Here is a 14,406-nt window from a genome sequence, read left to right as displayed (position 1 = left end):
GCAGGCGGTCAGTTTCTTTTTTTGGGTGGTGGTAGTTTGTGAATCCTACATCTCTTACAGTTACTCTCTCCACAGTGAGTGACGCACACTGTTGCCATGTGGTGCCCTGGGACACAGAACCCTAGGCAGACATGCATAGCTTGATGTATGATTCCTGCAAAAATTAAATGCTCACAAAAATACCCATGAATATTATTTGTTAATATTTTTATATCGTGTTTCATATGGCCCGTTTGCTGTTTCTAAGCCTTACAAATAACAGATGTTACTTTTAACTCTACCCACCTCAGAAGGTTGGGAGGCTGATTCGGCCTCGCCAGGATTTAAAATTGTGAGCTGCTGGTTACGCACATCTCAGCGGTGAGCATTTAACTCACTGAGCCATCCTGTTCAAACCCACACCGGCCACTGGCGCACCTTGTGGTTGGTGAGCTTTTGGCTTTGTAGGAAGACGTGGAAATGTAAGAAGATCATTGCAATTCCTTAACCACTAATGCGACCACAAGCTGATGATGTATTACTGGCTGCTTTGAAGAGGCACTTCTTGGCTAGAAATTTATTATTTCCCGAGTTTTGCGCAGGTTCTCTGCAGTGCTGGGCCAGACGGCATGGCACACGCATGGTTGGGTGTGCATGAGGCTGTAACCCTACCCACGCAGGGTTACCAGTCACCCCCCCGTGGCACTGAGGGCAAAAACACAGCCAGGGGAAACACTGATAGATGTACATCGATTGGCCTTTGGTAGTTTATGCTCAAATGTGTCACAGTGCACCACCATAAATTCAAATTTTGTGCCGAGGGCCGATGGGGTGACAGACGGGTAGCCTCAGAGAGTTACAACATAAAGCGGGACAGTAGTTGAAGGTGTACACTTCAGACAAGGAGAGTCCCACATTCTGTAGGGTGCAATATGTAAAAAATCGGAGACTATAACTGCTGCAAAATAAGCAAATAGGAAGGTGTAATAACTCCTTTTCAAAAATCAATTAGAGGAAATCGATGTGAAAACTAGGCCTGTGTAAAATGATCCTTTCGTAATTTGTGCAAAGCGCATTGTGGAAATTACGTGGGATGTCAGGAATTGCTGCAGAGAGCTGGTTCGAGCAGGAAGTCTTGTGGGAGTCAGGGTGAAGCAGGAGATGTCTTGTGGGAGCCATTCTGGTCCTCAAACCAGTGCCCCTTGCTGGTATCTTTTCACTCGAAATACCTCAGAAGGCATTTCACATAATTTAAGTGCCTTTTCCCCTATCTTCTTGTCATTTTGCACGATTTTGGGGAAAGAAATGTAGCAATTTCGAACAACCATAGTTGAGACCTCAATATTAAGTAACTTCAATATTTTCAGGACTGCGTCTGTGCATGAATTGGGGCTTCCACCGAAGGCCGGATTTCAGAATGTCGTTGGCCATCCACCATTGTCTACTTGCCATGATAGAACATTCTGTGGACGAAGAAGGCATACATTAATATACATGTGGTCTGATACTATTACTCAGATGTATATATAAAACACGTAGAGGCAGGATGCGCAAATGGTGAGCCATGTACACTTTTTCCGCAACATAAAGATGGTAATGTCAATAACGAGGCTGTGTGGGGAGAGGGTTTTAGTCTGAATGAAACTTCTAATTAATACATTAAACAAAACAATATTTTTCTGATTAAAGTGCTTGTATTCTTCACTACTTACTGCTATGCAACACCTGTGTATTTTGGCAGAACCGAACCTGTTTTTTTCAGGGCACAAGTTTAATATTAAAATGTACAATTCTCTCTAGTAACATCTAATTTTCCCTGCACCTCTAGGTAAGAGCTTCACCCTCACCATTACGGTCTTCACCAACCCTCCGCAAGTGGCGACCTACCACCGAGCCATCAAGATCACGGTGGATGGACCGCGAGAACCACGACGTAAGTAGACTGACAATACGCTGTCGCTTACTCTAATACTTAGGGTAGATTGCATACAACTCAGTGATGCAGTCAGTGGGGAAAAATATCCCTTGCAACTTACAGCAGGGAAAACACATTCATAAGGGGAAAAAATACACACCCTGGTCCCACTAAGAATTTACCTACCCACAGCTTTAGATTACACTTTGATTGGAGGATGAGATCCGTCATAGAAGCTGCTGGGTGTGTGATCTGCATATATTCTTAAAGAGCGTATCTTTTCTACCATAGAAAAGTTTTAACAAGTAATGGTGAAACGGACCCCCCCTCACCTTCAAACACCTCGGTTCACTATAGTGTCAAGGCCCGTGCTGTAATCACAGGCATTTATAGACCATGCATTTACCCATGGGTCTCCAGGCACTACTGATAGATAATGGCCTACTCACGGGTTCTCATTTCATCCAGCTTAGAAGGATGAAAGGCTGAGTGGACCCACCAGAATTCAAACCTGTGCCCATGGAATCAAACACAGATCCCCGCACTGGATGCAATAGTCCACAGAGCCACCAGGCCACTAATGGATCTGCCTGGTACAAGCTACAAGGCCATAGTTGCTTAGGTGATGCAGGTTCAGTCAAGACACACAGACCACATGAAGCCCATATGACAGCCCATATTGTACCTGAAAACTTGAAAGTATCCAGTACAAGCAAACGAGGATTAGGCGCCCCCGTGATCATGAAAGTGAAATATTAACTTCTCGGCCCCTGCGCCCACACCCTTCCGCACAGGACAGAGCTGGCAGATTGAAACGTAGGACATGCTCGCTCTTAAATACAGGCACTGTCGGTTTATTTATGCAGCGTGCCTTGCACCACTTTGTTAGTTATGAGAACTGCCAGTCTTAAAACAAGACTTCCATTGGGAAGCTGGAAATGGGTGCCCTAGGGGGCACTTTTTCAAAGACAATCCTTCTTGCCAAATATTTTTTTTTTAGGTGTGTGGGTGGAGGAAATGGAATAGTGGGTGTGTGGAAAAAAGCTAAACAGATGAGGAATGGCTGGGGATATCTGGGAACAAGTCCACCAATGTTTCGAATGTACTGCCTTTAAAAACTAACAGATGTAGCCCCGTGCTGCGCGGCACAGGCTCTATACTTATGGTCGAAACGACAAAATGACTCTCTGCTAACTTTGTCGAGATAGTTCCAGGGATTTATTACAGTCATTGTGCGAAATGCACCTTCTGAGTTTTCTCTCATCACAACTATGTTTTTTGTTACAATTGAGCTATTTTGTTTGTGTGTTCAAAAACAGATCTGCAAGAAAGGAACAGCAAGGAAAAAACACATTCATGCATGATCACATTGTTGAATTCTGTCCTCTTGTGGGAGTGAAATGTTAAGCAGGTTTATTTATTCGGGGGTTACGGGCAGTTGGTTGATAATGCAGTTCATATTGCTGCCTTTAATCTTGAACAGTGCCACTGGAATTATGCGGCAGGGGAGCACCAGATTATGAGACAGGGTTGACAAAATTATGCACCAAGAACAGGTATATTATGCAGCATAATGCAGCAGATTTTTTGATACTATTACTTCATTATTTTGTATCTTTTACACATGGTAATACTGTCTGGGTAAATATTTAATCTCATTACTTCCAGTTTAACAACCAAATACAGAAAAAAAACAAAGCTCCTTCCACTGCGCACAAACCCACGTCGCCACATTTTTTGTAACTTTTGATCCGTTTGAGCTAGAAATATTTTTTGGGTTGGAATCTACAGATGATGGATTATGTGGCAAACGCCACAAATCCATAATTATGTGAAAAAAGCTGCGGCCGCAGCATCACATAATTCCGGTGGCCCTGCTCTTAAGAACTCCCTCTGGAGGCCGTTTATGGTTACTCAGCTGCTATGTTAAGCCTCTTTTAAATAATAAAACACAATGCTCTCTATGGAAAAACCTTTTTCTTGCTGTATTCTTTCTTTCCTGTTTTCAAACTTTTCTAGACATATTTCGTGCTCCTTAAAGGGTACTAAAAGTAGAGGTTTCCCGTGCTTGTGCAGATAGTCCAAACTGAGATACAGTAACCTATTTACAATGGCATTTTTTTTAGCAACTAAGGTATCATCCTCCCAATACTCTTTTACATACTCTTAAGTGCTCTTGTGAATTGACCCCAAGCATCGAAAATAGTAATAAAATGGGAATATTCAAGGAATATGCATTTATAGCTTGTACAATTAGAATAGACTTTCTTTGCACTCTTATTAATAGGAGTTGAAAAATTGGACCGAGTCGCAAAGGAATGTACGAGAACATAAGAAAGTACTCCTGTAGTACGTCTTTCCAGACTCATAAATGCTTTTATGAAAAGTCACCATGTAGTGTGTGGTGGGGTCATCCATAGCTGCCAAGGTTGTGACATTTTCATAATTTCACTGAGTGACATTTCAACAACTATGAGTGACACTTTCTTACAAGCAAAATCAAGGAATGAAGACGAAGGAAACATAAATATCAGAAAGTATACCTATTTGAGTGAGTGCCCGTCACTGCAGTCGGGCAGGCAACTAGGACTCTGCACTTCTTCACACCGCGCGCCACTGCAGCAAACAAAAGAACAGACTTCAAATTCAGAGGAAGTCAGTTATAATTAGGGACAGACTTATTGCTGCACTTACATAGAATCTGACAGAGGGGACAAGCGGAGCCTGCACCGCAGCAACAGGTGGGCCCCCTCTGGAGTGACAAACTGACAGACACAGCTACCTGCAGGAAGCAGCCTGCCCCCCCTTCTCTGTCCCCCAGCAGCACCTTAGGCAGACTCGAGTCCGAGTCAGACATCCCTCCTGGCTGCAGTTGTCTGCAGGATCATCACCACGGTGCACGCTGCACAGCAGTGCACACAGCGAGTGGGATCAAAACGGTGAGCAGCTCCCGTCTGCTAACACGGCGCCAGGTGGGCAGCAGGTTCACACAATGCTGCGAATCAGCCGCTGCCGGCAGAGGTGGGCCAGGTGAACCTCAGAGGCCTGCCGCAGACTGTGTGTGACTCCATTAGCTGCCACAGCTTTCAGACTAATGGTGAATCATGCATTATAGGCGCTCTGGTGTGACAACTGTGAGAGGCGCTTTAATGCGTGATTTTGCATTTCAGTGTGGTGATCCAGACCACCACACTGAAATGTGTTAGTCTAACACCTGATGCGTGGTACTTGGCAGGGCTGGTCATCACAAGACCTCATTACCCCCACCTGACACCTTGCCACACAACCATATGGCATCCAGCAGGCTCAGAGCTTCTCCCTTTATTAAAGAAGCAGAAGGAGAGGGAACAGTTCTTGCAACACCTCATAAAGAACTGATTTTGAAAATCCAATAAAAACATGAATGTTAATTGATTCAAGTCGTTTTTCAGTTTGATATTTGTGCACAGGTCCTATTAATTATATTCCACCCCAGTGGCCTGCATTGGATTAGAAACAATAACGTGGATAGAAAAGTCTCTTTAGCTATATATCACCAAGGCATTCATGTTCTACCCAGTGCTTCATTTGTAAATAAAAATGTGCCGGTCTAGGGCCTCTTCAATCCGTTTACAGCCACTCCCTGCCCCTTCAGCTCACTCTTGTAGCTTTCTGCTTTCTCCCTTTGTGACGCTTTTTCGTTTTTCTCTTCCTCCATATTTCCCATAGGTGTCTTTTGTTAGCAGTAAATGCTTGAGGCAGAAAAATAAGTGCCACCACACCGGAAACAAGCACAAATTAAACACTGATTCTACCTCAACTTGTATAACCTTTTCCGTTCCCTAGGTCACTTTACATTTACAATGCCATATTTCCCACAGCCACCTTTAGGTTCACTCATGAATCCAAAACGAGTATTTCTCTGACAAAGAAGACAAAAGGCATGGTTTTGCTGCAAAATCCAAGAGGCAAAAAATGGATCACAGCACCTTGTGGGTGTTAATGCTAGTCGGCTGAGGAATGCAGTTCTGTCGACCTCAATGCTTAGAAAGAAAACCGCAGTTGTGCTCCGCTTTTACCCTGTAAAATCAGTTGCTGCTGGTATTTTTTTTATCTCTAGTTATGAAATCTCCCGGACGAGCCCCTGGCTGTCATTTGCGCTGCTTTGAAGTTCGGTTTCCTGTGCGCGTGCCGCAGGGCCTTGTCTACGACTTGTTTACATGGTCGGTGGCCCAGCGCCGTGCTCTGTCGCACACCTGCGCGCGGCGGCAGGCACGTCACGTGACCAGGAAGCACAAAAACCCCAAACCCAGGAGGCTGTTCGCTTTGTGTATCTTTACTTTATCCACTACTAGATGACTGCCATACACACCAACATTAGCAAAAAAGGGAGATTTTCAAAAAACATAATCGGAGCACTTTTGTCTTCATTGACTTGTATTAAAGTGAGACCAATTTCAGATGGGAAAAAATTAAATTATAGCCATTTTAGCTGTAAAATATCTCCACCTGAATTGGGCCTCCTGGCATCTATGAACTACACATAACTTGGTGCAGTTGCCAACAAAGACGTTGTATTTCACCAGTACAAGCCCTGATGAGGGCTCTCATAGTGAAATCTGCATTACGATTTCAGCAGTTGAAACTTCTCCCTTCACGTGTGCTGCCTTTCCCATATAACAATGTTAAAACAAGTCAGTCGTGATTTAGGGGTGCACATTCTATAGTTCGTATAGATCTATGTAGCCTATCTTGACAACAAAAAAAGCTATCATTGCACAAATCACATGGTGCCATCAGGCTTGAGAGACTTCAAACTACAAATGGGACTAAATGAGTCAATGAAATATGGGTAAAATGAAGGGTTTTGTCGGTGGACAGTAGACCGTTGCATATTTCTGTACTTTACTGCCCAGTTCAGTAGAGTTAGAGACTCTTGGGTAGTTACTACAATTTTTTATAGGGTATTGCATGTTCCCTTGTGGTGTCTTCACAACTGTTGGGAGCTATTGGTGACTCGTGTTAGCTTACATTTATTTCACAGAAAATAATAACACGTACAAAGGCCTGGGATAAAGGTATAGAACATACACAAAGTAAGCGAGCTCGGTACTAACTGGACCCTAGGCTGGTATAATTTGCATGGCAATAATACTGAAGGAGCTTTACACTAAGTGTCACAGGCTAGCTGTCCAAAGCATTGTAAGTTAAAATTAAAATAAAATCTATTATTACCCCAGAGCAGTGACTTCGATGACATGGAAAGGGTAAAAGACTGTGTAACATTGTCAGTACTTATATTCTGATTTGTACGTTGCACACAGTGTACAATAACAGGCGCTTAACCCACCAAACTATTTTGGTAGTTGATGCTAAAGAGATAGGAAGCTCTAGACCCCAGCGGTGCAGCCAGTGTGTCATGGACCTTAGTGCAAAGAAGGAAACAGGGCTGTGGCTGCTGTTTGAATTATTACATCCAATGATAATCAGGGTTAAGTGGGACCCTTCGGCGTCTGGGCCCCAGTGCCACTGCACCTGCTGCACCAATAGAAGCTCCTCATTTGTTCCTTAGTATCACACTGGAGACCACAGGGGTGACTGATTTTGGAAAGACAGTGCCTGGTTACCTGTTCAACAGCAGCATAGCTATCTTTAATGCACCAAGTGCAGTGGCATCAAGGGGATTGGGAGTGCCACAGCTGAGTTTTTCTACCCAAGCAGGGAGGAGTGCCTCCCACTATCTTGCCTACATTAGGGCCCACAACACCATTATTAGGCGGCTGATTTTGAACTATGCACAGACCTTTATGTTCTCCCCTCTCAAGTTTGGCATATTTTTGTGCATGATCCCGCACAGCACTCGTTCGACTCGCGTAAGTAAAGCAATACCTAATGTTCCCTCTTATCTTCATCTGGTGTGGTCTCTGGCACAAAAATTGGGCTAGAAAGGGCGTGCCCCACTAGGCTACATGTCAATGTTGGCAAAGGCACAGTCATGGACCACGCCCAGCAGGTACCACCACCATTAGTTGAGGATGGTTATCGTCTCTTCACTTGACTATGTTGGTGGCTGTTAACATCAATTGTTTCAGGCATGTACCTTTTACCTTTAACCCTGGTAGGCAGACAGTATACCACCCCTCATCCTGGTAAAATCTGTTTTAGTCTCTGACAGTGGCGGCCAGCAGTTTTAGGAGGGAGGGGGGCGAGCGAGAAGCACGCTCACACTTTCACACACACATGCATGCACACACATCCAACAACACTAATCAACATTCAAACATGCACGTACGCACGCACCACACATTCATTTTAAAAGATCAAACACACTTACCTTCAGCCTCGGAGGTTCCAGGAGGGTTGGGACTGCTGCCTTCCCTCATTGGCTGGCTGACCTTAGGTCAGCCAATGAGGGAAGGCAGCAGTCCCAACTTCGTCACAGAGTGGGATGGGGTCAGTGAGAATGCTGACCCCACCACACTCTGTGACGAGGTGTCACTGATTGACACTGGCCCTGGGCGCTTCAGGGCTTAAACCTGAAGCGCCCAGGTCGAAGTCAATGGGTGACGCTTCCCTCATCACCCGGGGGAGGGCCTCAAGGCACCTTTGCTGAGCCGAGAAGGTCACGCCCACAGGAGCTGTGACCGCTTCAGCCCAGCAAAGTTCAGCTCAGGCAGCCAGGAGTCTGCGCAAATCGTGCATGTCTGCTCCTGGCTGCCTGACCTGAACATGAAGAGTGTCTGTCAGGCTAACCTTTGTTCAGCCTGACCGGCACTCTTCACGAGGGGCAAAAGGTGCGGGGGTGTGGCCCCTCCGCCCTAAGGGACAGGTGCCTGGTCTCTGACCCAGTATTCTAGCAATCCAAAAACGAAACCCACAACATAAAATGAAAGTACTAAGACTGAGCAGAAAAATTAAACAACGATTAACAAAATACGTTTTCATAAACCTTTAGGGATTTTATGGCAGGGAATCCGAATGTTAAGATGGACATCTCAAAGCAGAGATATGGTGCCCAGTGTTCAGCATCCAACTCTAAGTATGCCTCGCAAGAGGAAGCTCGTGTGCAGATGAAGCACGAAGGCATGACTTACACACTATTCTAAGGGACAGCAGTCTATAGTTCTGGTACTGATCCCACTGAACCTAGTTTGTAGAGTTGGTGGAAGTATCATAATATGCCCATTAACTATCATGTCCCAGGAAATGATGGTATGATTTGCAACGGTACTTAAATCACAATCTAAATAAATCACAGTCTATGGACTAAAGGCCTACAAAACTTGTAAAACAAATAAAAAGCAAACATCCTAAGTAACAAACATTCCACAGACACAAACAAAAGATAGGCATAGAAGTTCCATAAAGTCTGAACGGTGCAATCGGAGGCCCTGGAGACCCCTAATGATTCCTCCACCATCGGTTATTGACCCTGGGAATGCCTTCTTGTGAGTTCTTTGCTTGTTCTACTGCAAGGGTAGTGGATCTCCAGGGCAGCAGTATCACCCCTGTCCTGGATACTAGAGACTCAGGGGCTGTACAAGCCCCTTGCACCGCCGGTGCGCCACTTTTTCCCCATATAAAAAGTGACGCACTGGCGGTGCATAGAGCTTGTAAATAAGCCCCTAAGATTTATCATTCAGAATCCATGAGTCTAATGACCCTCAGAGTTAAAACAGTGATTCCACTACCCTGAAAGGGCTCCCCTAGTTTCATGAACACTAGCCCTCATATCCAAGAGTAGGCCATAGAAGCAGACGTAAAAGCCAGTCTCTGGGCTGACGTCTCATCCCTGAAGTTGGGCAATTTTAATTATTTATAAAAGTAATAACTATCAAACATCCTAGAAAAGGTTTGCAAATGTTTTCTTTTCTATGTACTTTGGAATGTTTGATAATTATAACTTGTCAAATAATTCAGATTTGCCTGACTTTCCTAGTAATTTCGTCAAAAAAATCACTGTTTCCTAGATGGGGCTCCCACTGCATTTCAATGGAAATACTCCCATTCCGGTATGGCCACCATTGGTATGTATGGCTCCTAGCGGGTCTTTTTTTCAAGACCTTTTTATATTTTTATCACCGCCTTTTATTTCATAAGACTGTGTTGCATCTATTAAACATGTAAAGACACAACCCTATCATTATCTATAAAATTGCTTCAAAGTGTCAACCAAGGCAGCTGGTGTTCTCTAATTTATTTATGTGGCCATTACGTCTAACTGTATTGAGAACCACCATTGTGGCTGCTAAAAGCGAATTAAAAATGTAATTAGACATATATATATATATATATACATATATTAGTCGCAAGCACAGTTCCGGGTTCCGGAAACCCAATAAATTCATCAACAACACCTTCCTGAGGAAAGATTCCGGACACCGTAGGAAAGCAACCATCATATGATATTTAATGACGCTTTTCGGCCGTAGCCTTGTTCACAATGGCATACATACATTTTCAACACACCTAAATAACCCAATGTGTAAAAACAAACAACAGACCAAATTCAAAGCGACATTGTAAAATTGAACAAATTTGGCTGCCATATTGGAATGTCAACTCGTTACTTCCTGTCCTTACAATCACGATACAATATGTACATGAGTCACCGCAAATTACATTTAGAAAGAGTAAATCTTTGAGGGATGACTTAAGTCACAATATGATTACGCAAGAGAATTTTGGACGTGAAGGGAAGAGTACAGGATTTGTATGTTGTTTGAATTGTAAAGTATGTGCCAACAGAGAGAATTGTAATATTTTAACAACTGAAAATAGGCACTTTAAGATAAAAGGATTTTTTAATTGTAACACAGATTATTGTGTATATTGCCTGATCTGCCCATGCAATAAACTGTACATGGGAAGTACGATATATATATATATATATTGTGAATGTGCTGTTTTGCAAAAGCACACAACCTTTCCACAGGGTGTCTGAACACTGTTTCATTCCATTAATTGTACGTTCACTCGTCCAAGCACAAAGCCACAGTTCTCCTTTTCCATTTTCCATTGAAATGTTATTTTTGACTTTTAAAATGTTTGCTTTCCAAATGCTAGTGCTGAGGGCTATGGAAAACGGATCAAAAATAATCAGAAAAACAGGTTTTGTCTCAGGTTGGAAAGAAAATACATATTTTTCCTCTCGCTGGTGAAGACTCTTATTTCTCGCTTCTCCGCATTCCATTACTTTATCCCAGAAAAGCATAGGGCCTCGTGTCTCTGGGTTACATATAAAAAAATATGAAAGTCAGATATTTACAGACTTTCAAAACATAAGTGTGAAGTCTTTCTGGACTGTAGACTCTCTGACCACCGACGTGCCTCAATTACTAATGTTAAACAGCTTCAAGAACGAACAAGTATTTGCAATGCAATAGGTTTTGCATATTTTGAACAAGTTAATTGTCATCTTTTGACAATAGCGCCCACGAGCAAAAACAAAAGAAAAGACTAGAAGAAAATGAGAAAAGAGGACTTGGCGAAATAACAGAAAGTTAGCTTTAAAAATTAAAACTTTGCAATTTTGTGCCTGCTGGGTACATTTTTGCCAGTCACAAACCCTCGGTTTGGGGTCACTAGAAGTTAAAAAGAACAAATAGTACCTCGATCATGTGGGGAGCAGCGGACAGGCACTAATTAAGTTGAATCAATTATTGCTTCATCCCTGATCCACACAGAGAAACGGAAATGATGCCAGGCCTTCCTTGGTGAATTAGGAGGCTGTAAAGAAGAGTGCCACGGAAACCAACAAATGTTGAGCGACCGGCGGGCTCCAAGCCCTTTACAGAACACAACAGAGTCTCCTAAGCAAGACGCATGCGATAGCACATACACTCAGAAGCTCGACTCTAAAAATGTAGCATTGTGGGTGTTTTGTCCAGTGTCAAGGCAATTGTATAAGAAGTCTATTACATTTTGGCAACACTGTTGTTTTAGTATTTCACTGGTACTAGGCTAAAGGCAGAAAATGGCAGGTTTTTGCAATGGCAGTTGAATGGGGGTTGTGATTTTAGTCTTTCTTTGTGACATGGCCACAGCTACAGTTCAACTGGTGTCAACCTCACGGCAGCTGCCTTCGTTTATATACCAAAAAAGAGACTCCAGTCACCTATAAGTGTTGTGGGCTATCTAACAAGGAAAATATAACAATCCCTCATAGTTTCTCCTTTCGTTCCAAAGCTTGTACTTTTTCGGCTGACAGTCCAAGTGTAAATATCATTACTTTGTCACAGTAGTCATTTTTCATGAAGATTTGCATGTCTTGATAGCACAGTCCTTAACCTTCTCTGCCCTCGCCACGTTTCAGCTAAACAAATTGTTTTCCAATAGCCTTCATCAGGATCTTATATATATATATAGATATAGATATATATATATATATATATATATATATATATATATATATATATATATATATATATATATGTTATATGTTTCACTTTTGCAGTTTATGGTATAAGGGCAGATTCGTGGGTTTTGTATGTTCCTCAGCCCTGAGATTTAACAGTAGTTCACAAAAGGGTCTCATCACTTCACATTCTAATTTCATGGATGTCCGTTAGTAAAATCAGCTTTGCAGCAGTAAAAAAAATCTTTACACCTCGATAAACACATCATCCAGTTTTATAATTGCAGCCTCTTGGTTTGTAACACTGGTGTTTTTGTTTGCTAGTGACAGAAACAAGCTGAACCCATGACCCAGAGTGTGTGAGTATTGGGGTCAACACAAGGCATACATTATCTAAAGCAAGATTTTGCCAGTAGTTTAAACAAAGAATTTCAGTCAAACAAAGATGATTTAACACCTTTTTTAAGTGTTGAAATCTTCTCAGTCTTTAGACATTGCATCGTTTTCATGCAGGTGCATCTTTCCTATAATGTGATAGGTTTGCATTAAGAAAGTAACTCGAACTGGTAAAATGTGTTGATTTTTTAAATTACTCTGCAGGGTAAGACATGTTTTGCTGTAGAAAGTAGCCCCAAAGTAATGAAAAATAGCTTTTTGCTCTAAAGGCGGTGGGGGGGGGGTCTCTTGGGGGTACATGGGCATTTCGCATGCAATTCTCCCATGTGTTTTGTTGCAAATCCTTATTGACTAATATTGTTTTTCTCAAATCTTTTTCAACTTTGCTTGTGTGCTGCACTGTATCACACACAAAGAAAGTGGGGGAAGTGTTAAACTATGTCTACGCATAGTATTTTGTACCCAGGTAAGCCTTCCGGAACAAATCTATGCTTGACGTCACACACACACACCTTCACATTGTTCTACAAAGGTGTGTGTGTGCAGCGCGAGGCAGACTAGTCTGCCAGCTCAAAGACAGAGACAAATCTGACCATAGTTTTGTAGATATGGTGCTGTTATGCTTTCTCTTTGCACACAACACATTGCTGCAACTTGGGTTGCCACACTGCATTATTTGAATCCTTTGTACATTTCCTGACTAGGTTTGGAGCGAGGATTAATGAATTAAAGTCTAGTTTCTGCAGTGAGCTAAGCTTATGTGATCATTGCACAAGCCCAGTGCTCTTGTGGGGTTTGCTCACATGTTTTGTTATTTAGGGCCAGATGTAGCAAGCAGTTTTGCCCAGTCTGTGTCTATGGGAAAATGTGTTTGTACATATGGCCCTTAATGTATATATATTTAACATTAAGACTTCACTGCACCAACCAAAGAGCTACTGCTCACAATGTCACATAAAGCACTAACATAGAATTACATTCTGTCTGGTCTTCTCACTAGCCAGAACTCTTGGCGCTATCAGGGAGTTTGCAGCCTCAGCTCCCAGTTCCTAGTTTGTGCTACTGGTTGCAGCGCAGGTGGTGGGCACCTGCACCCATTATTTGTGACAGGTACATTTTTCATCTTCAAACTTGTACCTATGACAAGACGGGGAAAAAAGGCAGAAATTGGAGAAAGAAACAGTAAGATAGGCAAACAGATACCAAGGGAGAAAGTGGGGATACAAAATAACCTTTAAAAGTGAGATAAAGAGATAGGAAATGTGGAGTAGTGAATGAAAGAGAAACGATGGGGACTTAAGATTAGGCAGCTTTGATATTCAGCAGTACTGGCGTTCATCAGCTCCAGCGACAGCGTGCACGTATTTATTTTATTTATTTATTTTTACAAATTAAGCACTATCATCATCTAATATTTCATCGATGTAAAAAAGGGATTTTTATGTGAAATTGCAGAATACCTCTCTAACCTACGCAGCAGCATCACAGTTCAAAGGAGTACGGCAAATGGGGGGAAAAATAAGTACATTTGTCCCCTGTTTAGTTATGCAATTACAAATAGCCCATTAGCGAGTGATATAGCACAGTGGGTTAATGTGCCTCCTGTAGATGTCGATGCATGAGTTGCAGGTCACAAGTAGGAATGTTAGTGGCACCAAATATTCCATTCTTCCTGACTCCGGCGACATAATAAGTATCATAGAGCCTGGTATTAATCACTTTCACATTTGTACAGCTACAAAAAACAAGCTTGCCGCACCAGTGTGTTTATAAAAGCAAC

At 42.6% G+C, this 14,406-nt stretch overlaps 1 protein-coding gene across 5 annotated transcripts in view; it reads left to right on the top strand.

Moving 5' to 3' along the window:
- The window catches only part of RUNX1 (RUNX family transcription factor 1), a 484,255-nt gene that overhangs the window by 392,064 nt on the left and 77,785 nt on the right, over positions 1-14,406 (top strand). For 3 of the 5 annotated variants that reach the window (XM_069202507.1, XM_069202505.1, XM_069202508.1), the window contains 2 exons: positions 1,808-1,912; positions 9,844-9,900. In XM_069202507.1, the coding sequence (XP_069058608.1) occupies positions 1,808-1,912; positions 9,844-9,900 (162 nt within the window). The remainder of the gene's footprint in view (positions 1-1,807; positions 1,913-9,843; positions 9,901-14,406) is intronic. The other 2 variants (XM_069202506.1, XM_069202509.1) reach the window with 1 other exon arrangement.

The sequence above is a fragment of the Pleurodeles waltl genome, chromosome 8 (assembly GCF_031143425.1).
Source record: "Pleurodeles waltl isolate 20211129_DDA chromosome 8, aPleWal1.hap1.20221129, whole genome shotgun sequence".
In the NCBI taxonomy this organism is placed as follows: Eukaryota; Metazoa; Chordata; class Amphibia; order Caudata; family Salamandridae; genus Pleurodeles; species Pleurodeles waltl.
The sequence above is the reverse complement of the archived record's forward strand: the minus strand, read 5'-3'. Positions and strand labels throughout refer to the sequence as shown.